Raw genomic sequence first — 26,648 nt, 5'->3', positions numbered from 1 at the left:
CCACGCCCCCCTACGACCCCCCCTCCCATCCTGGCACTTTCCCCTGCCACCGCAGGAACTGTAAAACCTGTGCCCACACCTCCTCCCTCACCTCCATCCAAGGCCTTAAAGGAGCCTTCCACATCCATCAAAGTTTTACCTGCACATCCACGAATATCATCTATTGTATCCATTGCTCCCGATGCGGTCTCCTCTACATTGGGGAGACTGGGCGCCTCCTAGCAGAGCGCTTTAGGGAACATCTCAGAGACACCCACATCAATCAACCAAATCACCCAGTGGCTCAACATTTCAACTCCCCCTCCCACTCTGCCGAGGATATGGAGGTGCTGGGCCTCCTCCACCTGTCCTCGGATGCTGCCTGAATTGCTGTGCTCTTCCAGCACCACTAATCCAGAATCTGGTTTCCAGCATCTGCAGTCATTGTTTTTATCTCAGCACTTGTTATATCACAGTATGAAACAAAGAACTGCCTGATGCTGAAGATCTGAAACCAAAAAAACAAGTTGCTGGAGAAACTCAACAGATCTAGCAGCATCTGAATGGAATACACAAATAATATTTCATGCCCAGTGAACTGGTCACTGAACACGAAATGTTAACTCAGTTTTCTCTCCACAGATGCTGCCAGACCTGTTGACATTTTTCAGCAATTTCTGTTTCTTGTCTCCAGCAACTTGTTGCTAATGTACGAATTTTTTTCCAGTTTCTTTATTAGTTGCTCTCTCCATTGGAGCAGAACAATAATCAAGGGATACTTGGTTTGTTCTTTGTTAGATGGCACCGCAACATGCATGTATGCATCTCATGTGACTTAAGAAAAATTACATAAAACCAGGTTATGGTCCAACAGGTTTATTTGGAAACACTAGTTTTCGGAGTGCTGCTCCTTCTTCAGACAGCTACTTGATGAAGGAGTGAGGCTCTGAAAGCTACTGCTTCCAAATAAAGCTGTTGGACTATAACCTGATGTTGTGTGATTTTTAATTTTGTACACCCCAGGCCAATACCAACTCCACTACATGATTTGGAGATGCCGGTGTTGGACTGGGGTGTACAAAGTTAAAAATCACACAACACCAGATTATAGTCCAACAGGTTTTGGAACTCCACTCCTTCATCAGGTGGTTGTGGAGGACACAATTGCAAGGCACAGAATTTATGACAAAATCACACTGTAAACTTTTGCTATTCATTCTGTGCCTTACAATTGTGTCCTCCACAACCACCTGATGAAGGAGCGGAGTTCAGTAAGTCAGTGCTTCCAATTAAACCTGTTGGACTATAACCTGATGTTGTGTGATTTTCAACTCGACTACCTGAAGATAAAAAAAGCCATCCACGTGATGATGGCGACATCACTGCTTGCGTCAGACGTACGACGTCGGGGGGCAGGGCGAAGGAAACTGACGTTAAGAAGGCGCCTGTCTCTAGATTCCAAATCAGCTGTTGCGGGACTCGATGGCGCGGTATTTCCAGAGAAACTGTTGTGGACACCGGGGAGAAGGACTGAAGGCGAACAGAGCTATAGTCCCAGGGCAGCTCCTCTACTCTGCTTCGCCCTACACTTACATCCCCTCCAAGAAAGCCATGGGCTCCGTCTGTGAACACTGCCTTTCCAGGTACCTTTGGATATCTGACCTACTGCATGTTGCACGTTGGAAATGTGTTATCACAATAATCAGATAATATAAGCTGTCACAGTACAAAGCGTATATGTTGTGTGTATTACTGATTTCTAAAAAAATGTCCTTGTGTGATCCCAGTACATGAGCGAGTTACAGATATTAGAACACGACAGGATAACCAACAATACAATCTCCTCTTCCTGAAGTTGTAATCTGTGAGCATTGCCTCGTTATTCACTTGTGTTGTACACTCGCAAGTTAGAAACAAAAATAGATCATAGCAACCGTAGGAAGTCCCAAAGCACTTTACAGCGTATGAAGTACTCTTCAAATGTAGTCACTGTTGTACCACAGGGCATGTGGCAGGCATAATGTGCTGTGCAAGCTCGTGGGCTAGTGATAACCAGTTACAGAATCTTATTTAGTGATGTTAATTCAGGCATGGTGTATGATAAAGTGAAGCAAGTATCTCTGAAAGAACTTCAATGCATCAACTGGATCTGGAAGCAGAAGAGCTATTCTCTGAGTGGTTATAAGGCTTTGGTTGGGTTAGCCAGTTCACAATGATCTTAGTGTTGAAGGAGGCCATTTGACTCATCAAGCCTGCATTGACTCTTATTTAATGCCAATCCCCTGACTTTTTTCCCCATATCCCTGAGCACCATTATGATCCAATATCCTTCTGAATGTTTAGTTGAACCTGACTCCTCCTATATTTCCATTGCCCTAACTACTGTTGTGTAAAATGCTTTTTCTCCCATCACCCTTGCTTCATTTGAATAGTTTGAAAAAAAGTACAGCGAAGTTGGACATGTTAACTGGACAGGTTGATATTGTTTTGTGTTTAAAAATAGCACAGAATAGGTAAACTGTTTAGATCTGGTGGAACAGCAATTTGCTACAAATGCCTAGCATGTTTAAATATGAAAATGTCAAGTCAGATTTCTACCACATGCATGTACTTGAGATATCTTAATGAATATGCATGTTAACTAAAACCAGGGGAGTTAAACGAAATAAACACATCTTTAAAAACCCCAGAAGCCAAACTAAGGAACTTGAGTTTATTACATTTTATTTTTGGAATGTGGGCATTTTGGCACTACCAGTATTTCTTGCCCAACACTAATTGTGCTCAGGAAGGTGCAAGGGGAAATATGTATACAGTTGAGTGTGGTTCAGAATCGACTGCATTGCTGATGGAACTTAAAGTAACTGTATCAATGTTTTTTTTTTAATTGTGATGCAACAAATGGTTGGCTCTTCACCTTTGCCTGAAATGGTCCAGCAAGCTGTTCAATTGTATGAAGCTGCTACAAAGTCTACAAAAAGGAAAATAAAAGCAGCTGGCCATTTCGCATTGATCTAAGCATCAGGAACAACAATGGTTAACCTGGCCTGTAGGCTCTGAAGTCCTCTTAGTAACATCTAGGACCTACTGAAAAAATTGGGAGGTATATCTCATGTTATGCATAAGACCACACCCCCTCAAAATATATTAAGGTAGCCAAAACCCTGATTTTTTTTTTTTTGTTTCTCTTCTTAATTAAGGTAAATGCCAAGTGCTGTGTTCCAGATGCAATTCAGTTGGTCAAACTTGATGTTAAGCAAAACACAATCTATTCAAACAGATAGTTAAAATACAACAAAAGAAAGAAGAACTTAAGCCCATTGGAGAAATTAACCGAATAATAAATACAGTAACTAATAGTAATTAACTGTTCCAATATGTTAGCATCCCATAAAAAAGTCATAGAGATATACAGCACAGAAACAGACCCTTTGGTCCAAATTGCCCATGCTGACCAGATATCCGAACCTAATCTAGTCCCATTTGCCAGCATTTGGCCTACATCCCTCTAAACTTTTCCTATTCATATACCCAATCAAATGCCCTTCAAATGGTGCAATTGTAATGGTGCTTCCACCACTTCCTCTAGCAGCTTATTCCATACATGCACCACCCTCTTGTGTGGAAAAAGTTACCCCTTGGGTCTCTTTTATATCTGTCCCCTCTGACCCTAGACTTATGTCCTCTCCTTGGCAAAAAGGCAAATTTAGAAAACTGATTACAGAAATGTGTGAGAGACAATCCAGGAGGGAAAAAATGTCAAAAGACAATTCAGAGACAGTGTAGCAGCTGGGAGAGATTCACTGCCTTCTAATTCTGCTGAGAGCCCAGCAACAACTGCTGAAAACTAACTAAAATTCTGGATCGGAGAGCTTGACCACACCCACTCGGGATTCTTCTATTGATATAACTTTTTCAAGGAACTCAGATGTGTCACAAGTTGTTTATCACATTATAGACTGCTTGGCACCTGTCAGCAGATCTTGCTTTCAAAGAAATCAGGCCAAAATACACCTCTTGAAGCCACATCATCATTGTGTTCAGTATAATAAAGCAGCACCTGATTTGACTCACTGGGGTAGTAGCTGGAAGTCCAGTTCCACTCTGAGTCATCACAAAAGTTTAGATTTTAAAAAGTATACAGAATTCCCCAATTTACCTGATTTTTTTTTCAGGTTGACAGAAGGTATGAGTGAGGACTCTATTATGGACCAGGCCAGACCCCCTCAAAACACTTAAAGTAGCCCAGACCCTAATTTTTCTAATTGTTTTGAGCAGGTGTAAGTGGATATTCCAGGAGTAATGCAGCTGGCCCAACCACTTATTTTTAAACAAAGCAGCATTTATGTGCAATATTACTGAATAAAATGTCCACAAAAGAGAACAGAATACAGAATAACTTAATCTATCCAAAAACCTAACAGACTATTCCAATTTAATGATGCTGTTCCAAACTCTTGTAACAATCTCGATAAATGCTCCTTGCCAAAAAGAGAGGGGTGAGATATATCATTGCCCAGTTCCTGCCTTCTCTCCATATCCTTTGATTCCTTTTTATCTTTAAGAACTATATCTAACTCCCTGAACATTCAATGGTTTCTGGGACAGAGCATTCCACAGACTCACCACTCGGAAATAATCTCTCCTCATCAGTTCTAAATAGCCCCTTGGATTCTGGATTCCCCAGTCACGGGGGGGGGGGGTCATCCTTCTTACATTTATCCTGTCTAATCTGATAGAACCTATAAGATTCTGAGGTTTCTCTCATTTTAGTCAGTCTTCAGGTGTTTTCAGAGGCATGGGCTGGTTTGGTTCACCTCTTTAAAAAGTTTCTGAAATTTTTACTTAAAAGTCACAGCAACTATTGGAGGAAAAATAAACCGGTTTTCTTGAGGCTGCAAGTAACTTTTACTGTACTGAGTTCCAGAGCTGGTGGGAACCCTGAAGGCTTCTCAGTATATCTTATTCAGTCCCATGCTGCTCAGCTGTGTGATAACCAATCACATTGTTGGCTGGCATTATTTTGTCATTAACTGTTTGCTAATCCATAGACCAATAAGTTAAGCTCCATATGCACACATTGGTTTGTCTCCAGCTTGTCTGTGACCAAGCATCAAGACCTGCTGGAACCAGTAATTTTGCAAACTGTATTTGCAATGCATGTTAGATTGCGTGTCTTCAAGACCTGTTGCAATCCTCCAGTAATCATTCTTGTTTAAGATTGTACCCTTTCTCATTTCAGTCCACGATTTTAAAAAGGCAATGTATTTCCATATTGTGTAGTCATACTCATGGAACTGTACTTCATGATGTTTCAGACACCGTCATCCACTAGGTCCCTTCCTATTGGCAAGAAAGAGCCAGAAGTGGCTGTATAGTAGTGTACATTTGGGCAGGAGCTGCCCTGGGAGTTTGTAACAAAGACACTCACCATTGAGTATAGTGTGAGTTGGGGATGTCAATGGCTATAGTGCCATTAATAACCAACGACATAACTGACCTACTGGGTCTGTGGTAGGTTGAGTGGGAGCCAGTAAGAGAAGAAAGAAAAACCTACTTTACCTCATCCTCACCAATCTAAATGTCACAGATGAGTCCTTCCATGACAATATTGATAGGAGTGATCACTATACAGTCTTTGTAAGGACAAGGGATAGCACTTTGGGGTTATGTATTACTATATTTGTGATAGATTTCAAACAGATCTAACGGTTCAACCAGGGATACTGGGAGCCATCAACAATAGAGTTGTCTTCACACGTTACCTATAATCTCATGGCATGGCATACTCCCCATTTTACCATTGAGCCCGGAGATAAACCCTGTTGACGTTTAAAGAGAATGACTACCTGTATGCCAAGCAGCAGGTGATCAGAGAAACCTATTCACTAGGAGCAAAAGTAGGCTATTTGGCCCTTTGAGCCTGCTCTGCCGTTCAATATGATCATGGCTGATCATGGTTTATCCTTGATCTTAACATTGCATCCTAGCTTTTTCTCCATGACCCTTCAAGCCTTTAAAATTTAAAAAAAAAAGTCTCTGTCTTGACCTGACCTTCACTCCTGTCTTTTAGAGAATTCCTCAGATTAACCACTGTCTGAGGGAAGAAATGTTTCCTTATCTCTGTCCTATATGGCCTCCCTATATCCTGAGACACTAACCCCCTGGTTCTGGACTTTTCAACCAGGGGCAATATATTTCTTGCATCTAGTTTGTCTTGCTCTGTTTGAATTGTTATCTTTCAATGAAATTCCCTCTCATTATTCTCCACTCTCTGGTGAACACAAGCCCTGGTATTGAGTGAACATTTGTTGCACTCTCTCTACCAAGTGTACCTTGTCTTGGATCAGGAGACCAAAACTGCACACGATACTCCAGGTGTAATTTCACAAAGTTCCTGCACAGTGCAGTGAGGTGTCCCAACTTTTGAATTCAAATCCTCTTGCAATGAAGGGAATGTACAATTCACCCTTCCAACTGCTGGTTGCGCCTGCCTGTCTACTTTAATTGACTGAAGTACTAGGGCATTCGGATTTACACATTCCACACATTCCTGAAGAAGTGCTCATGCCCGAAACGTCGATTCTCCTGCTCCTTGGATGCTGCCTGACCTGCTGCGCTTTTCCAGCAACACATTTTCAGCACATTCCACACTTCCCAATATATCTCTTTTTTAAAATAAAACTCTTCCTTTCTATTTTTTCCCTCCTGATATTTTGTCAGCCTTTAACCCCATTAACCTCCCCAGCATCATTTTGTTACTAATGTTGATTTTCTTCAATTCCATCCTTTCACTCCATCCTTGCTTCCCAAAAATGTGTGGGAAGTTATTTGTGCCCAACGAAGGTGCTCAATTCTTCTGCCATTTCTTTGTTCCAAATTAAAACTTGCCAATTTTCTGACTATAAGGGCTTGCATTTTGTCTTCACTAATCTTTATCTTTTCACATATTTATAGGAATTTTTACATTCAGTTTGTATGTATTTGCAAAATATTTCTGATCCTCAGGTGTGCTGCTTTTCCTGGTAATTTTGTCTCCTGTTGGATTTAATGCTATTCCCAATTCGGAATGACCAGCATAGAACGTTACAGCACAGTACAGGCCCTTCGGCCCTCTGCGCCAATCTGTGAAATTAATCTGCCCATCTAACCTATACCGTTCTATTATTATCCATAATTATGTCCAATGACCATTTAAATGCCCTTAAAGTCGGTGAGTCTACTACTGTTGCAGGCAGTGCGTTCCACACCCCTACTACTCTCAGTAAAGAAACTACCCCTGATATCTGTCCTATGTCTATCACCCCTCCGTTTAAAGCTATGTCCCCTCGTGCTAGCCTTCACTATCCAAGGAAAAAGGCTCTCGCTGTCCGCCCTATCTAACCCTCTGATTATCTTATAATTAAGTGACCTTTCAACATTCTTCTCTCCAACGAAAACAGCCTCAGTTCCCTCAGCCTTTCCTCATAAGACCTTCCCTTCATACCAGGCAATATCCTAGTAAATTTCCTCTGAACCCTTTCCAAAGCTTCCACATCCTTCCTATAATGCGGTGACCAGAACTGAACGCAATACTCCAAGTGCGGCCTTACCAGTGTCTTGTACAGCTGAAGCGTGACCTTGTGGCTCCGAAACTCAATTCCCCCTACCAGTAAATGCCAACACACCGTACGCATCTTATCTATGTCCCTCTGTAACCCACAACATCCTTCGGCACTGTCACAACTTTGCCTACCTTAGTGTCATCCACAAAGTTACTAACCCATCCTTCTGTGCCCACATCCAGATCATTTATAAAAATGACAAACTGCAATGACCCCAAAACAGATCCTTGCAGCACACCACTGGTAACTGAGCTCCAGGATGAACATTTCCCTTCAACCATCACTGTCTGTCTTTCAGCTAGCCAATTTCTGATCCAAACCACTAAATCGCCTTCAATCCCAAAGCTCCGTATTTTGTGCAATAGCCTAAGGTGTGGAACTTAACAAATGCCTTAATTGAAGTCCATAAACACCACATCAACTGCTTTACCTTCATACACCTGTTTTGTCACCCTTCTCAAAGAACTCAATAAGATTAGTTTAGCACGACCTATTCTTTTTTTAAAAAAAAGTGTTGACTATCCCAAATCAAATTATTCCTTTCAAGATGATTATAAACGCTATCTTTTATAACCTTTTTCCAACACCTTACCAGCAACCCAAGTAAGGCTTGCTGGCCTGTAATTATCAGTGTTGTCCTGACTCCCTCCTTAAACAAGGGAACAACATTTTCTATCCTTCAGTCTTGTGGCACTACTCCTGTTAACAATGGTGACGTAAAGATCAAAGCCAAAGGCTCTGCAATCTTTCCCCCCCTGACTTCCCAGAGAATCAGAAGATAAATCCCATCCAGCCCAAGGGTCTTGTCTATTTTCAGATCTTCCAAAATTGCTAAAACCTCCTCTTTGTCAACTGCAATACCATCTAGTCTAGTAGCCTGTATCTCTGTACTCTCACTAACATTGCCCTTTTCCAGTGTGAATACTGATGAAAAGTATTCATTAAGCACTTCTCCTATGTCCTCCGATTCCACACAACTTCCCACTCCTGTCTTTGATTAGCCTTAATGTTACTCTAGTCATTCTTTTATTCCTGATATACCTATAGAAGGTGTTAGGGTTTTCCTTGATCCTCTCTACCAACAACGTCTCATGTCCCCTCCTGGCTCTTCTTAGCCCTCTGTTTAGATCTTTTCTGGCTAACGTAACTCTCAAGCCCCCTAACTGAGCCTTCACACCTCAACTTCTCATAAGCCGCCGCCTTCCTCTTGACAGCTTTTAGTAAACGATTGCTCTCTTGGCAACTACCATCTTGCCTGATAGGTACATACTTATCAAGGACCCGCAGTACCTGTTCCTTGAATAAGCTCCACATTTCAATTCTACCTATCCCTGCCCATTGCTATTATAAATATAACCACATTGTGCTCATTGCCACCAAAGTGCTCACCTACCTCCAAATCTAACATCTGGCTGGCTTCATTCCCCAGTACCAAATCTGATATGGCTTGCCCCTTGTTGGCCTGTCTACATACTGTGTCAGAAAACCCTCCTGCACACATTGAACAAAAACTGACCCATCTAAACTACTTGAACTATTGTATTCCTAGTCAATATTGGGGAAAATATTGACTGGGATATTTTGTATTTCTACAATTTACTTTGTAAGCCACCATTAAACCTCCTTTCCTCTTCTATGTTGTGCCAGATTGAAATGAATAAATGTTATAATTTATTCATGTGTTCCTTGATTATTAGCCATTGCCTATCCACTGACAACCCTTTCAGTTATGTCCTCCCCAATCTATAATTGTCAGCTCTTCCATTATACCCTCATTAAAACCTTGAGGCAAGGTGGAGGGACTGAACTGAAGAGGAGAAATGAGCATAACAGCTCTTCATGCCAAAGGAGCATTTGACTGAGTTTAAGCATGGATTGGGATGGAGGTGGTGGGAATCTCCAATATGTCCTTTGGAGTTGTACACAATGCAAAAGATGATTGACTTCCCAAACCACAACAATCACCTCTGTTCTTGAGGGCTCATATATTTTCTTGTTAATATGTTCAGAGATGTTCCACAAGGTTCACAACATGAGGGACCTTCTGGCTTAGAGGTAGGGGCACTGCCACTCACCATATAAATTCTTCAGGATGGTGTCCTTGGCCAAGCTCTATCATAAGTCAGAAGTGGCTAATTTTGCTGATGACCACAATGTTCAGCAGCATTTGCAGCTCTTCACATTGTGAAACAGGTCATGCCTAAATGTAGTAAGACCTGAATAATATCCAGCCTTGGGCTTTTAAAAAAAATTCATTCGTGAGATGAGGGCGTAGTTGAAAACGTCAGCATTTATAGCCCTTCCCAGTGCTCAGAGAGCAGTTAAGAAGAGTTAACCACATAACTGTGGGTCTGGAGTCACAAGTAGGCCAGACTGGATAAGGAAGGCAGTCTAGATCAGTGGTGCTAGAAAAGCACAGCAGGTCAGGCAGCATCCAAGGAGCAGGAAAATCGACGTTTTGGGCAAAATGGCATTCATCAGGAATGCCATTTTGTCCAAACGTCGACTTTTTTTTTCTGCTCCTTGGATGCTGCCTGACCTGCTGTGCTTTTCCAGCACCATTCTGATCTCCAGCATCTGCAGTTCTCACTTTTGCCTGGATAACGAAGGCAGTTTCACTCTTTTTTTTTAAAAGCTGTTTGTGAATCAGATGGGTTTTTCCTACTATTGACAACAGTTTCACAATCCTCTTTAGATTCTTGATTCCATATTTTTATTGAATTCAAATTCCAGCATCTGCAATGGTGGAAGTTGAATCCTCAGAACATTACCTGAATCTCTAGATTAACAGTTCAGCGATTAATACCATTAGGTCATTGTCTCCTGAGTAAGTGATATTTGTGCCCCTCAAACGATAGGCAATGACCATATCCAACAAGTGGGAACATAACAATTATCCCTGGTGTTAAATGGCATTACTAACACTGAATTCCCACACTACCATCATTCTCCTGGGTTACCATTGTTAAGATTGTGACTTTTTTAAAATTTTTTTTTATGCTTTTATAAAATTGGACTGAAATAAGAGAACTGTTTGAAAGCCAAGAATGGCTGCATGTTTTGAAAGAAAGGAATTTAATACTGATTGAGTCCTGTTGTGTGCCTGTAGGTTTCAGCAATATGCAGATGAACTGGAGCCAAGAAGGTTGTTTGCAAGTGAAGCTGATTGATCACTGGTCTCTAGTCCAAAAAACCATGACAAATGTCCTCTGCCTGCCAACAAGCATGATTGGTTGTCAGGTAACCAAGCGGCTTGACTTGTGATAATTAGAGAGAAGCTTTGGCAGATCAGAAGAGAAACAGTGTGCAACAGCCAGAAAAGACTCCCTCCATTCTCTGCAGTAAGCCACTTGAACCCTGAAGAAAACCAGCTTATGTTTCCTTCAATAAATGCTGCAAGTTGTGACTTTGAAATAGAAAGGTCAGAGACCTTTATGTGAAGCAACCACCCCGTGGCTGTTGCAAATTAGTGAAAGCATTCAGAACAAGGAAGGTCAAGGTGAAACCTTCTGATCAGCAAGATCAACCTAACGCATCTTGCAAAGAATTGCTATGGAACCATTTTTCCAGTTTTTTGCCTCCATGTATTTTTTTTTTCTGTGTGTGTGTGTGAAGGGGAAGTTTATAATCTGTTTAGAATTTTAAATAAACACTTTGGTCTCCTCTACTTCAGTGGTAAAGGACAAAAATTCCTCAACTCTGACCTTGCCGTCTGTTCTAATTGCTGATTATTGTCTTGGGTTAATCACTATGTATTCTGCTTAGCTTGTCATGCCCTCTCTGTACAAATGACAGCTAGCACACTTACCCTTGGGCTATTGTCCTGAAGAAGTTAGTTAATGTTTGTAGTACTATGTTATTTATCACTACATTCAAACTATTTTGGCCTTTATTTTGGGACAATATATCTGCATTCACACTGTTTTTCCAGTATTTTAAACGCTTTGGTCAGGGTTCAACATTCTTTTAAGAACAAGAACGTTTGTCCAACTTAAATGTAATACTTGAAGAGCCATAATGCCATTACTCCAAAACCAACAGAAGTGGGAAGGTGAGACTGACTTATTTATAGATTCCTATGCTACAAATTTTTACTGGCTCTCATAAACACTCATCTATTAATTTCAATGATCATCCATAGCCCTGTTTCAATGACATTGGCAAGGTTTTTACAACAAAGTTGTTAATTTCTCAAGTGAAATGTTAAAGGAAACAAATGACTTAATTTCATCTGAGAGTGACTCAAGTGGCATCTCTTAGAGACGTGGTTATGTAATAAAAATATCACTGGACTACTAATCTAGAAACTGAGGCTAATGATCTAGGGGCCATGAAATTATGATTTATTGTAAAAATCCATCTGGTTCATTCAAGTCCTTTTTTTTTTTTGAAGGAAGGCAATCTGTTATTTGGCCTGATCTATCTGTAACTCCAGGTCTGCAACAATGTGGCTGACTTTTAACCGCCTTTGAGTGGATTGTTAGGCCATTTCAGTTCAAGGGTATATCGGGAAGGGCAGAAAATGCTACCTTGCTGAGGCACCCACAGCTAATGAATGAGTTTATCAAATGTGGAGGAATCCCTAAGCCCAGGGTTTCACATCCACTGAGTTTTATATACGTTAAATGAAAGGTTGCTGACGTTCCGTCACCAATCTTTTTTTAAGATATGTAATGTTTTGAAATTTGCAACACTTTTTTTTTCCAAAAAGAAAAGTTTAATCAGTCAAGGCTGATCAATGCAAATGTGTCCTTTTAAAGCAAACCGCATATGGCTTTGAAGACTCTGCTTGCTGACCTCTGCTGTCTGTCTTTACATCAGCCACCAGTTACATTGCCTTTCAAAGTGGAAGGAACATCCCCAAGGTTGGCTTTGTAGATATTTTCTCATCCACCTGTTTAGAGATGTTAAGCCACACCTCTTGAGAGTTGGCTCAAAAATAGGAACACCACCACGACAGCACGAGGGCGACCTGTCCCCACAGCTTTCTGTGGCAAGCAGTTCCAAAGACACTCAACCATCTGAGAAGAAATTTCTCCTCCTCTCAGTCTTAAATTGGCTCCTTTTTTATTGAGACTATACCCTCTGGTCCTAAATTGTTCCCTTCGAGAGGCTTTAGATTAGATCACATTACAGTGTGGAAACAGGCCCTTCGGCCCAACAAGTCCACACCGACTCGCCAAAGCGCAACCCACCCATACCCTTCACCTAACACTACGGGCAATTTAGCATAGCCAATTCACCTGACCTGCACATCTTTGGACTGTGGGAGGAAACTGGAGCACCCGGAGGAAACCCACGCAGACACGGGGAGAACGTGCAAACTCCACACACAGTTGCCTGAGGTGGGAATTGAACGCGGGTCTCAGGTGCTGTGAGGCAGCAGTGCTAACCACTGTGCCACCGTGCCACCCACATTTACACCTCTACATTTACCCTGGCAAGCCTTTTAAGAATCCTGTATATTTCAATGTGACCACCCCTCATTCTTTTAAACTCCATTCAGTAGACCTATTTATCTTTGCTCATAAGACAATCCCTCCATACCAGGGATCAACCTTCTCTGAACTACCTGTAATGAAATAACATTATACAGTTGTAGGAAGATGCTTAGAATACAACCTCCCTGAAATGAAGGCCAACATTCTAGCAGCCTTCCCAATTCCCTACTGCAACTGTGCTCTTGTCTTGGGCATAAGTGCCCCAATATCCCTTTACATTATAGCTTTCCACAGATTTTTTTTTCCCATTTAAATGTTTTGTTTTCACTTCCCAAACAAACGACTTCGCACTTGCCCCCATTTATTCCATTTGCCAATCTCTTTTTCCTCAGTTAGTTAACCTATCGATACCTCTCTCAACTCCCTCGAGCACATTTCCCTTGCCACTATTTTAGTGTTGTTTGCAAATTGTGCTAAAGCACATTCACTTCCTTCCTCCAAGTCATTACTATACATTGTAAACAGTTGTGATCCCAGCACTGATCCCTGTGGAACCCCACTTGTCACCGGTCATCAACATGAAAAAGAACCTCTTATCCCCACTTGCTATTTTCCTACCCATGAACTAATTCCTTATCTGTGCCAATATACTACCTCCACCACCATAGGCTCCTAGGTTTTTGTGAGGTACCTTGTTGAATGCCTTCTGAAAGTCCAAGTACAATACATCTACTGTTTCTCCTCTATCCACCCTGGTTGAGATTTCCTTGAACATCTTGAATGAATTAGTCAGGCATGATTTCCCTTTCTTGAAGATTGTGTGATTTAGTTTTTTTTTGTTCCTTTTCTCCTGGACTGGAGATGTTATGTGAGAAGATCTGTTTTACTGAATTTGCCTTTGCCAAGAGTGTATTTGCTGTTATATTGGGACAGTTGATGAATAGTAGTTAAGTGTATTAATTTTAAGTATTTTGTTACAAGACTGGGTAAACTCCTCTGATACTCGAAACCTGACACTTACAGAAGCTCACCATGTGCCATAATCTGTTAAACTTAGAAGCAAAGAACTATCCTAGATTTCACCACTTAAAGTAAAAATTAACAGTTTTTATTCATTTAAGTCTAACACAGAACACTATTTACAACTTCCTTCTCTTAAACCTATCTTTTATCTCCCACTCTACAACACTGGTCCAATAAATTCCCTGTTAAATTTACGGCAAGTCAATTTCAAACCGGTTTGTCGAACTTTCTCTGTAGGTCAGCTTCAGTCTATTGCTGCATTTATTTCTTATGGACAGGTACCTTCAGAGAGCTATTCTGCTGGTAGTCTTTACTTATGGGTACTCTTTGTTGTTCTCCCCCTAACTGTTCAAAATGCCTGGTTTTATATCCCAAAATTGAATTGGTTTGATGTCATTCCAAACAGTAAAATTCAAATTTGATTGGATTTTGGTCTCTGTGGCATAATTTAAATTGGCCGAATTTGAATTTGTTTTTGTACCATGGCGACACAGCATCAATTGTGTGTCAACCAAATATTACATCGTTAAATTGTTCAGCATACTTTGCTTTTAGTCCTTGCCAGCCTCCTCTCTCTTAAAGGTACAGTACACCTTCATTACAAAAAAAAGGCAAACGTTATTAAAATTGTTTTTTAACTGGTATAAGAATAAAGTGTGTTTTGCTTCAAGCTGAGTAGTTTGGCTAATCAAATCACATCTGGAACACTGCCTTTTAAAATTAGTTAGGGGACAGGCTATCCCATGACACATTTTTGAGGGGGTTTGGTCCAGTCCCTAACAGGCCAAAGGAGGAGAATTTGTGCAAGATACCAAAGTGTGCTCAGTATGTTATTAAGAGTCTTTTAAGGGGAGGCAGAGCAATTAAGGGAAGGAATTATTAGGGGACAGGCTATCCCATGACACATTTTTGAGGGGGTTTGGTCCAGTCCCTAACAGGCCAAAGGAGGAGAATTTGCAAGATACCAAAGTGTGCTCAATCTGTTATTAAGAGTCTTTTAAGGGGAGGCAGAGCAATTAAGGGAAGGAATTCGAGCTCTTTAATATGGTGGGTGAAGGTATGGTTGCTCAGAAGAAACTCCACTGGAGGAGTTAGTGTTTACACTGTTGAGTTTGACTGGTAGAGTACACTGTACAAAGCCATTCATTTAGAATCTTTCAGAAGAAACAAAAGTATAGTTATTTTATCATTTTTGAAGTGTTTTCTAATTATTTAATGTTCCAAGCTGTGAGAGATTATACAATAAGTCTTCATGTTGTTGGAAATTCTTGGAAAGTTTCAGTCCTCTGAATTGAGAGAGGTTGCCTACAGATTTGGAAAGATATTGTAAAATAATATCTGCAGGCTGCCAAAAACTGAAGAAAAAATCTGCTTATCAAAAACTGAGTTGAGGTCTGAGTATAACTTCTCTGCACAGTACCTGGTCCAATCAGGAAGTCTGAGTGGGACTTTGAGGTTTGTCCTCATTTCCCTGAAAACTGGTTAATGGGGTTTGGGGGTCTGGTTTTGCAGCCCCTTTCCCATGTAAATTGCTGTTTCTTGTATATGACTGTTCAGGTTAACGGTTTCTTTGTAATTTGTACTATTTAATAAAATAGCAGGTTCTAGAAGCCAGCTCTGAGCTGGCTGGCTGGGTCAGTGTCATGCACTATGAACCAGTAAATAAAAGGTGACTTGGTGATGGGATACCAGCCTTCATGGAGGCATTTCAGTGGCAACGAGAGAAAAACATGACTCTGAAGAGATTTGTTTACAGCAGTCACCTTTGAGTTGGGTGTAAGCATTTCTGGTGTCATGCCACTATTTGGATAACTTGCCTTGTTCAATCCTGCCATCAAAGACTGGACCCTGTATGTGGAAAGAATGCATTTTTTTTTTTCTGGGCAAGTGACATTGGAGCAGATGAAAAGCAACGAGTAATTCTCCAGACCACTTATGGACCCACCGCCTTTTCTCTTATTAGAAGCCTAACTTTGCTTGAGGTACCAGATACTAAAACTCCTCCAGAGTTGACAGGTTTAGCTAAGGAAAATGCTCCTAAGCCACCTCCTAATTCCTAGATGTGATCTGTTTTATTGGGCTGGGGCGAAGTTAGCCAAGAGTACAAAAGGTGGATGGAAGTGGGGATGAAGGTAATAGGTCTGAGGGGAGGGTGGAGCAGATAGGTGGGAAGGAAGATTGACAGATGGGACAGGTCATGAAGATGTTGCTGAGCTGGCAGGTTGGAACCGGGGTAAGGCGGTGGTGGGTGGGAAATGAGTAAACTGGTGAAGTCCACATTGATGCCCTGGGGTCGAAGGGTTCCGAGGTAGAAGATGAGGCGTTCTTCCTCCAGGCGTTGGGTGGTGAGGGAGTGGAAGTGGAAGAGGCCCAGGACCTGCATGTCCTCAGCAGAGTGGGAGGGGAAGTTGAAATGTTGGGCCATGGGGCGGTGGGGTTGATTGGTGCGGGTGTCCCAGAGGTGTTCCCTAAAGCACTCTGCGAGAAGGACCTATTGTCCGAATAGTCAATTTTCCTATTCCTGATGTTGCCTGACCCGCTGTGCTTTTCCAGCCCCACTCTGATCTGCAGTCCTCCATTTCGCCTGCGTGCAGGACAGTCCACTGCCTGGAAAGTCCACCTACATCTGTTTTTCTTTGAACTGTTTAAATTGCTTAGAAACATCCAAATCAAAACCAATCGGAACAAATGCCTGGTTGAGTGGTCTTCCAATTCTAATGGAAACCAGCACACCGTTTCAGTGATCACAGATCTAGTCTTTAATGGCTGGAGTCCAGAGTGAATTTTGATAATTTTATGTTAGACCTTGTCCAGGCTCAGTGCCTTCACCAGGGAAACTTGACAGATTAAGAGTACAATTTGGTTCTCTTCTCATGAGAAGCGACTGGTTCAGTTACCACTGCTTGGAGTAAAAGACTTGGGCCTAAATTTGATAGGACGAAATTAGTTGAAGTTTCAACTTGATTGGCTCAACGTTTTGCTATTTGAAAATGGCTGCCTAAGTGAAGTCCTACCGAATTACCCAGAAGTTTTTCAGGAAGGAATTATCAAAGGAACCAAGGCCAGCTTACATGTTGACCAAGAAGCAATTCCAAGATTCTGCAAGGCCTGCCTAGTCCAATTGCCTTACAGTCAAAAGTCCGGGCAGAAATCAGGAAGCTGGAAAGTGAAGGAATCGTCAAGTACACTTTTTGTGCATTGGGCAGCACCGGTTTTTGAGACTTTGAAACCCGACAAGTTGGTTCATCTTTGTGGAGATTTCAAACAAATGGTAAATTTTTTGCAGCTGGATAAATACCCAATCCCTTTCCTCTAGGACTTGTTCATGAAACAAGTGAGGGGCTATACTTCACTAAGTTTGGACATGTGTACCTGCCATTACGATTAGATAAGAATTTCCAGAATTGTGCTACAATCAATACCCATAAGAGTTTGTACTGACATGAGATTGCATTTAGGGTGTAGTCAGCCTGTGCCATTTTCCAGGGGCCGATGGCGAACATTTTACAAGCTATACCTCACATTGCCATTTATCTGAATAATGTGTTAATAACAGAAAACCAAAAAAGAGCACTTGGAGAAGTTGGGTATAGTCTTTGACATTTCTTCCAGATAGATGCACACCTTTAGGAGGGAAAAACGTGTGTTCCAGGCACCCTAAATGACATTCCTTGGATACAGCATTGTCAAGACCAAGTTATACTTGTTGGAAGATAATGTGAGGGCACTCGAAGGTGCCCCAGCTCCCATGTCTACATGAGAACTTTAGGTCTTTCCTTGGATTGGTGAAATATGGAATATTCATATATCCTGGCACCCTTGCATCTGCTAATGAAAAAGGGTCAGCCTTGGAAATGATTTTGTAGCCTGGAAGTAGCCTTTAGGGAAGTGAAGAAGCATGTAAGGTGTTGACCCATGATCCCAAGCAAGATGGGGAGGCATCACTTGTCAGCACCACATCAGTACTGGGGTGGTATTGGTTCACTGGTGGCCCAGCTGGCAGGAACAATCAATTACGTATGTTTCCTGGACTTTAGCTGATGCTGAACAATGGCATACTCAGAAGGAAGGTTTGGCAGTATGGGCAAAGTTCCACCAATATCTTTTTAGATATGTAAATTGTAACAGTAATCAACCACCGACCTCTCTTTTTTTTTTTTTTGGGCTACTTTCAAGAGGACAGGGTTGCCTGCATTTGGTGGTGGGTGCGCATTGTTAGAAGTTGGAGCACTGTCTAGGAGGCTAAATGGCAAATGTGGATGCCTTGAACTTCCCATGAGTCAGAAACACAGCCGTTGGTGCTGTCACTAGACAAGTTCATTGTGGTTTTAAACTTTCTGGATACCCTTCTGGTCTAATATCAGACTGTGGCCATTGACTCATCCTAACAACAAAACTGAAACAGCTGGCAGTGATGGGGGCCAGCAAAACCAGAATCGAAACCTTTCCGGACCCGGTGTGACCTGATCACCATAGAGGAAGGCATGCCATTATGGGATGCAATAGTGATTTGTCCTAAGCAAAGGTCACCACCACAATATTGGCTGAACTCCACCAGGGTCATCATTTTGGAAATCCCTGGAAGACATTGGTAAGGAGTTGTCTGGTGGCCAGGATTGGCTGACATAGCTGCATTGGTGGGGCAGTGCCCAGAATGACAACAAGGAGATAAAAAGTTACTGCCAGCAGCTCTCCCACATTCTTTGGAATGACCGAGTAAATCCTAGACTTAATTACAGGTCAACTATGCCAGTCCTTTTCATGGGCTCAATGAGTGGGCATCAACAATGACTGACTGAGAGCAAAGTGTTTAGATATGCATAGAGTTCATTCATCAGACACAGGGACAGCAATGAAAAGTTGTGAGCATCTTTTGCAATACACAGACTTCTGGAAGTGTTGGTTACAGGCCATTTACCAGTAGGGAGTTCGAATATTTCCTAAAGTTGGATACATTCAGCATGTAAAGACAGTTCTAAACAATCCATGCATCTACTGGCCTGGCAGAGAGCAATCCAAGCCAAAGTTTGAAGGCTTAAAGAAATAACATACTGGTTCACAAGATACTGTCCTAGTTCCTGTTTGATTATTGGACCACCCCTCATACAACTATAGGAATAGCTCCAGCAGAGTTGCCAATAGGGAGACACTCTGCCTGTATTCCTGATTAAGGGCTTTTGCCGGAAACGCCGATTTTTATTCTTAATTTTAAAAAAAAATTTTTTTTTTTCACTGCTCCTCGGATGCTGCCTGAACTGCTGTGCTCTTCCAGCACCACTAATCCCGAATCTGGTTTCCAGCATCTGCAGTCATTGTTTTTACCCAATAGAGAGGAGACTCCGTGCGAGGTTAAATCTAATCATCTTATACCTGCTGGAGAAAGTGAAACAACATCAGAAACACCAAAGCTGGGCACACAACTCCTGTAAGCGAACGATGGAGTTTACTTCAGGGGACAAAGTTTGGAGTGTCAACCATGGGAATGGCCCAGCATGGTCAATGTAAGGTCAGGTCCTTTGATGTACAAAGCTGGTGTGCAAATGTCTCCGGAGAAACTGTAAGAAGAATGAGCACTTAGAGGGGGACAGATGTAGTGATTGGAATGAGGTCAAGCCAGATGGACTGCATAGAATGAATTCCCCTGACTGGGCCAAGTTAACAGTCCCAATCAGGGAGCCCTGGCTGACCAGATATAAACAGTGACACCTGCGCATGTGCACACAACATGGGTGGGGGTGGAAAATAAGCATTACTGCTATCAGGCGGTAGTGTGGGGAAGAAGAAAAAACTTTTTTCTCAAAAAAGAGCAGGAGTGTCGAGCAACCTGTTCACTCCGAGCTGGCTCGGAGGGAGCTGGATCAGTATCATGCACGTAGAAATAAAGGGTGACTTGGTGGTGGGATACCAGTCTTTGTGGAGTTATTTCAGTAAAACAACTGCAAAAATTAAACATTTTAAAGCCAGGTTTCATTCTGGGATTTGACTTGGCTGGTGGAACACTCGCCGGGTCATAAGGGTTTTTTTTTTAAAAGAGCAAATCATGATCACGTTAACATGCTGATATTCATTTGAGGGTAATGAAATTGAAGTATTGTACATGGGCCTCCAGTGTGTTTGATGCAGTGCCAAATGATCAGCAAAGTTAAAGCTCCTGAACTAAGAGGTAGTGGTAGCATGGATACAAAATTGACAGAGTGAGGAGGGACAGTGTGGTGGTGTATTGTGGACTGTAAACATTGTGACAGACAAAGGCCATAAAGGGACTGGCAGAACTGGTGATGATACAGGTGATACAAACATCCCTGAAGTCTCTCACTCAGAAAATGAAGTCAAACAGGTGCCAGTGTCCAGAGAGGGTATTGCCATGAGGACCTGTAATATTGTTTCTAACGAAACAGGGTGTGTTGTGACTAGGCCATACTGTAGGCATTTCATGAGGAGGCAAAACTGCATTGTTTACTTTCCTTGCCCATCGCACCTTTTTAGAGGTTTGTGTCCCTCTCTCTTGATTCTCCTTGGGAATTTCAGTCAGCGTCCCTTTTGACCAGCTGCTGCTCTGTATCTGAACTGGAGTGAAATGCCTTAGGGCTGCTTTTGGAGGCAGTGTGTACTCACTGCCTGTTTATTCTGGTTTGTGGGTGAGTGTATGGTTAAGAGGCCTTTGATTTCAGAGGTTCTTGCTGGTTTACAGTGAGGTGAGAGGAACACACTCGTTTACTGCGGTTCTAATGTTGTTCTACCCCAACCAATTGCAACTGTCGATTTTTATCCTCTTTAATTGAGGATAATTTATTTGTTGTTTGAAACAATTTGTCTTTGAAGGTCTCCATTTGAAAATAGTGGAAAGAGGCCTTGTGTCGTTTTAATTTTTATGTTTCTATTTGCAAGTAAGGTTTTTTTTTGCTCTCTTCCTTCTCTCCCTTTTGAGTTGTGACTTGTTTGCGTAGGAAAGTTTAACAGCTGAACTGAAAAGCAGGAGGAAGCCTTGAAGGAAAAAAAAATGTTTATTCTCAACATGTGTGCTGCTGCCTAACGTTTGAGTTTCCCTGTGGTCTGAGGTGAAGGTCCTCCCACAGTGATCTGAGTGAGGGAGTTCTGTGTTCTAGTCAATATTTGTTTCATAACCATCTCTAAAACTGATTATAATCTCATTCCTGTTTTTGCCTTTTTTTTGCTTAGAAAGTTTCCTACATGACAGCAATGAGTAAGCTTAAAAAAGGTGTATCAGTGGCTCTAAGATACAGTTAGACATCCCAAGGTTGCGCATGGTGTCATATAAATGCACGATCTTTCTTTTATTCCATTGTGAAAATTTTTGAAGAAGGTCATTTGGAGGATAAACGGCAGTATGTACCTATTGCCATTAGATGGCAGCAAAGTCATGCAGTGACAGCTTGCACTGACAGTGTAGTGGCAGTTTTCATCATAACTGTTGAACATGAGGGTGAAAAAAAAATCCACCAACAACTGATCTTGTTTTTTAATTGTAGTAGGCCTTGGGGTGTAATGTTTAATGAATTTGATAGGTATTTTACACAAGGAGAGACAAAAACAAATAAAACCCAAAAATCCAGCCATGCAACAAATAAGAATTGTCAGAAATTCAATGGGGTTTCTTGAGTGAATGCATTTTAATCCTGACTTTGCCAGGTATACTTTTTATAATTTCACTTGAGGCAGTTCCAATTCCCTTCCCCTCCCCGCCAATTGACTCTTTTAGTAGCTACTTGTAATACACTAAAAATCCAATAACCCTTTGCAAGGAAAATGAACTCTTCTTAAACTCAATCCTCAGTTTGACTCATTTTGGCTGATGCCTGGGAACAGGTCATTTGTCTGCTGCATTCTGATTTCGTGTCTGGCTCACAGGTCATCAGAGAGATGCAAAATTTAAAAGCCATTATTAAATCATCACTTTGCTCTGTGTGAGGCTTTTAATAAAACTGCCTTTATATCGTCAGATTGAGGTGCTAAATATACTTTATTTCTATCTAGAGATGTTCTCTGAGCCCACATGATTAGCCACACTATTGTATTGATGATGGGAACTTAATTCAGGTCAATTAATTTTCTCTATTATATTTTTGTTCAGTCCACCCGAAAACGGCAATCATTGGAGTAGCCCTTTCAGTCTATTGCCTGAGAATGCAGAACTCAGCATGTTGTCCAGGGTTTCTGAGAGAGTGCAAAAAAGCTTCACAAGGCCAGATACTAGAAAAGGAGGATGGCTCTGTTGGAAGAGGACGAACGAGCTGAGTTTTTTTTTCTTTAATTTTTGAAGTGGGAAGGCTGAGGGGTGACCTCCGTAGAAGTCCTTAAGATTCTGAGTGGTTTTGATGAAGTGGATATAAACAGAATGCTTCCCCCTTCTTGGGGGGAACGACCATAATTTTTGGTCATCAATATCAGTTATTGAGAAACCCATTTGGGAATTTAGAAGAAATCTCTCTCTATCCAGAGAGTGAGAATGTGGAACTTGTTCCCATATGGTGTGGTTGGAGTGAACAGTATCGATGTATTTAAGGGGAAACTAGACAAACACAAAGAACAGAACATTAAGATGTTTATGTTTAGATGACAAAAAAATGGAATGAGCTTCAAGTGGAGCATGCTCATCTAGGCCGAGCTGGGCTCAAGGGTCTATTTCTGTGCCATATGTCTTAAGTCTTGTATGTGAGTTGTGCAGCCAATGCTGTGTACCTTTTTTTATGTTTAATTGCTGAAGGGTAATGAGATGATGGAAGAGAGTACAGTAATAGTGATGTGTAAACCTAGCTGATGTATCCAATTTCATCCAACTTCGTCTGACCAGTGAGGCATCTGATTTAACATTTGGGATACAGTAGAAACAAACTGTCCTTAAAGCTTCAATCTGGATGGATGTTTTGTGGAGAGAAAGTTTCCATGTGACTGCAGCATCTTGCTGACTTTCTTGTCTTGAATGTGTTGGTATAGTTTTCCCCATCCAATAAATTTCCCCTTCAATCCTTTCAGCGTGTATTGTGACTGGATCCCAGCTGAGGCTTCCTAAGCTATGATTTCAGATGTCAAATCCCAAATGGTTATGCTTCTGGGTGAGAGAGGATGAACTGATTCCTCTTTTGTTTTCCACCCGACCCTTTGGTCGGTCACAAGGATCCCTTCCCTAGTGAATACCGTTTCTCCCAGATGAAATGACTTTTCACTTTAAAAGCTGCTACTTCAACCAGGCTTTCTCGAGGTAATAAAATATTGAATTTACTAGCTACTAAGTATGAAAAGGTTGGTTAGTAAAACAACACACATCCATGTAGATTAGGAATAAGATCTGAATGAAAAAAATACACTAATTGGTCTGGTCAGTCTGGATCACTTGTAATCAATAGTTGATTTTTCAGGATCCTTGGCTTTGCAGTTAATTGAAATCCTTTTGTCACATTTCCTTTTAATGATGGAAGCACTCGATGAGAATCCTCCTTGTTCTGTTCCAGTTTGTCTAGCTTGCTGGCTTCAGGTACTGAATTGTTTTACCTGCAGTGCAGAGTGACAAAGGTGGTCCAGGGGTATTTGACATATGTGTCTCAGTTTACCTCCACCCCTATTGCCACCAGCATGCCTTCTTCCTCTCGTGCACAATTTCAGAAGGCTGCGAAGGATATTTTCATAGGGTTTAGATGAAGGGGGACAGGGAGTAGGGAGGTAATTCTGTGCAGTATGAATAATAAAATGCATCAGTGGAGTTGTTTGAACTGTGGATTCTTGTAATTTTCTCCAAGAGTCTGTTGTATTTACCTCCATAGCCGCAAGAATGGTTAGTCTGCCCCTTACAAGTTCTTTGTAAGATTAGCATATAACAACTTGATCTCTGACTTTGAGAAGCAATTGCACAAAGATAGGTGACATCTACCAACTGTCCTATTCTGAAAATGCAGTTGATGAAGAGTGAGAATCTTCTGTCATTCTTAATCTTGCTTTGCAAATAAATCTTTCACTTTTTCTGACTCAACAGCTGCAAGTTTTAGATATGCTCCTGCCATCTGCATATGCACAGAATTAAATGTGCACTTAACACTTTTTTATCTCAGTAAGATTGATATTTTCTGTAGGTTTGGGTCTGAGTAAAACATACTCTGAGGTCTCTTGGAACTCAGTGCAATTCCCATGAGTTTCTCTTTGTTTCATTGGTGCTAGGCTACTGCCAAAAATAAGCCATGTGTTTGGACTAGAAATGACTTTTTTTTTTCTTGAATGTTGAAATAGGAAATGTTTTTCAAACAATCATTTTTTTGGAAAATTATCGAATGGCTGTTGGTTCATATGAGTGAAATTTCGAGAAAACCAGATTGTGATCTTAATGGTGGTAGAGATAGTGTGCTTCATTAGCCAAGTTGTTTAAAGTATTTAGCGGGGTTCTGTGGAGGGCAGTTATGACTTGCAGGAAGAAATTGGAACGAGGCATTAATTCAAATGTGTAAAAGAGGATTTCTGTGATTTGTTAAGCCATCAAAACTTTTTTAAAATCAATTACTTTTATGGGAAGGCTTTCATTAAAGGGAGTGTAAGCTAATTGTTGGGCAATTGGCTAGAATGACTTGCTTTTTGAATTTAGGAACAGAACCGGTAGCAATGTTTATATACTTCATATTCCATGACAATCTTCAGTGTTAGCAAACATCAGAATGACCATCTAGTTGTCCAGTTTTGCCATTTTGTTTTGGTAAATGATCCTGCAACAGTGCTTTCTCCTTCCAGCTCTGGTTCAGATGGTTGAGGATTCAGCTCCCACTCCAAATGCGTGAGCTCAAACGTCTCGGCTGATGCTTCAGTACAGACCTGGTGGTTCTGGTTAGTTGTCTCAAGACTTTAGGATCATATTCACTCAGTCATGGGTTTCTGCCCTGAATCTTTATGAGAATGAACAAGCCAATTCTCAACCTGCAGGTCTTTGAGCAGTGTGAGGTCGGATGTCACACAAGGTGGTGAATGTGGAGTGCAGTCTTTTTGTCTCATCATTAAGACATTTGGACTGGAACCATGATACTGTTTTGGCAAATTGTTGTAAATTTTTAATGATTTGGTAGCAAGCTCCTTTTGAGACAGGAACATAAATGCTCCAAGCTTCAAGGAGAGACCAAGTGTAACATTGTTTTAGTCCTACCCTTGAAATGATCAGCGTTCAAAGTTGAACAAACAGGACCTGCTGGATCAAAGGTTGTTTCTAACCATCCTGACAACATCTGGCCCATTGTAGTCAGCTTTTTGCAGCAGGTTAGCCTGGACGGTTGTGGAGGTGGTGTAAGAAGCATTTGCACAGTGGGTCTGCTGTTTGAATTTGGAGGGTGAAGTAGATGTTTTGATGGTGGAATTTCTCAGTATGCTGTGTTAGAATAGTCCAGATCTGAATGCAGTATTGGAGTGCAGTTTGTGACATTTGCATTTTGTTGCCTTGTGGAGGTCTTTTGTTGTCACCCACTTGCTGCCTTTAGCAGATTCTTGTTTGCTTTTCCAAATGGGCTTATGTTTGGTATCCAGGAAGACAACCTGGTGATTTGTGGCATTTTGATTAAGTGCAAATTGGCTGTGGCATTTCCTACAAGTGACCAAACTTGACAAATACTTCAATTTGTTTTGCCCTGAGATTGTGAAATGCAGTCCTTTCTTCAAAATGTCGATGTTGAATGAAAACAGCTGATTTACTCCAGGGAAAGATTGAATGGTGAATCCCACGACAAAAATGGACGATTTATACTTCAAGCCCCGGTAGTCTGGAAAGAGGCCATTCAGTCCTCATGTCCATCACAGCTCTCCATGTAGTCCAGTCAGCTCCCACTCCCCGCCTTATCCTTTTAGCCCTTTTATCCTTTTAGGCTTATTTTCCCCCAATTCCTCATTCGATTTCCTTTTGGCAGGCATTGTATTTCCTTTCTCCCCACCTTCTTGTTCCAGGTCCTTACCGCTTGCTGTGTTTTCAAAAATAAGTTGTCCTCATATCTGCCTGTACCTCTTGCCCACTTAAATGCATCTCTTCGTCCTTTGTACCATCAGGTAATGGAAACAGCTTTTCTTTGAAATGGAGAAAGGTGTTCCACAGGGGTCCGTATTGGGGCTACTGTTGTTTGTAATATACATAAATGATCTAGAAAAGATTCGGAGATGCCGGTGTTGGACTGGGGTGTACAAAGTTAAAAATCACACAACACCAGGTTATAGTCCAACAGGTTTAATTGGAAGCACACTAGCTTTCGGAGCGACGCTCCTTCATCAGGTGATAGTCCCCCTGATGAAGGAGCGTCGCTCCGAAAGCTAGTGTGCTTCCAATTAAACCTGTTGGACTATAACCTGGTGTTGTGTGATTTTTAACGATCTAGAAAAGGGCACTGTTGGTATGATAAGCAAGTTTGCAGATGACACAAAGATTGTTGGAGTGGCAGAAAGCTCAAGGGACTGTCAGAGAATCCAGGAGGATATACATAGAATGGAGAGTTGGGTGGAAAAGTGGCAGATGGCTTTCAATCCAGACAAATGTGAGGTGATGCATTGAGGCAAGTCCAATCCTCGAGCGAATTATACAATGAATGGAAGAGCCTTGGAAAAGTTGATGGGCAGAGAGATCTGGGAGTGC

The 26,648-nt window shown here is 41.5% G+C and overlaps 1 protein-coding gene across 2 annotated transcripts in view; it reads left to right on the top strand.

Annotated features, from left to right (window-relative positions):
- Positions 1–1,256: 1,256 nt before the first annotated feature.
- The window catches only part of smyd3 (SET and MYND domain containing 3), a 796,202-nt gene continuing 770,810 nt past the window's right edge, over positions 1,257–26,648 (top strand). The window contains exon 1 of one of the 2 annotated variants that reach the window (XM_043695426.1): positions 1,257–1,622. In XM_043695426.1, the coding sequence (XP_043551361.1) occupies positions 1,462–1,622 (161 nt within the window). In that variant the 5' untranslated portion in view covers positions 1,257–1,461. Of the gene's footprint in view, positions 1,623–20,727; positions 20,743–26,648 lie in introns of those variants that run through there. The other variant, XM_043695428.1, reaches the window with a different exon arrangement.

This window comes from Chiloscyllium plagiosum, chromosome 9 (genome assembly GCF_004010195.1).
Source record: "Chiloscyllium plagiosum isolate BGI_BamShark_2017 chromosome 9, ASM401019v2, whole genome shotgun sequence".
NCBI classification, from domain to species: Eukaryota; Metazoa; Chordata; class Chondrichthyes; order Orectolobiformes; family Hemiscylliidae; genus Chiloscyllium; species Chiloscyllium plagiosum.
This window is presented reverse-complemented; position numbering and strand designations above follow the sequence as displayed.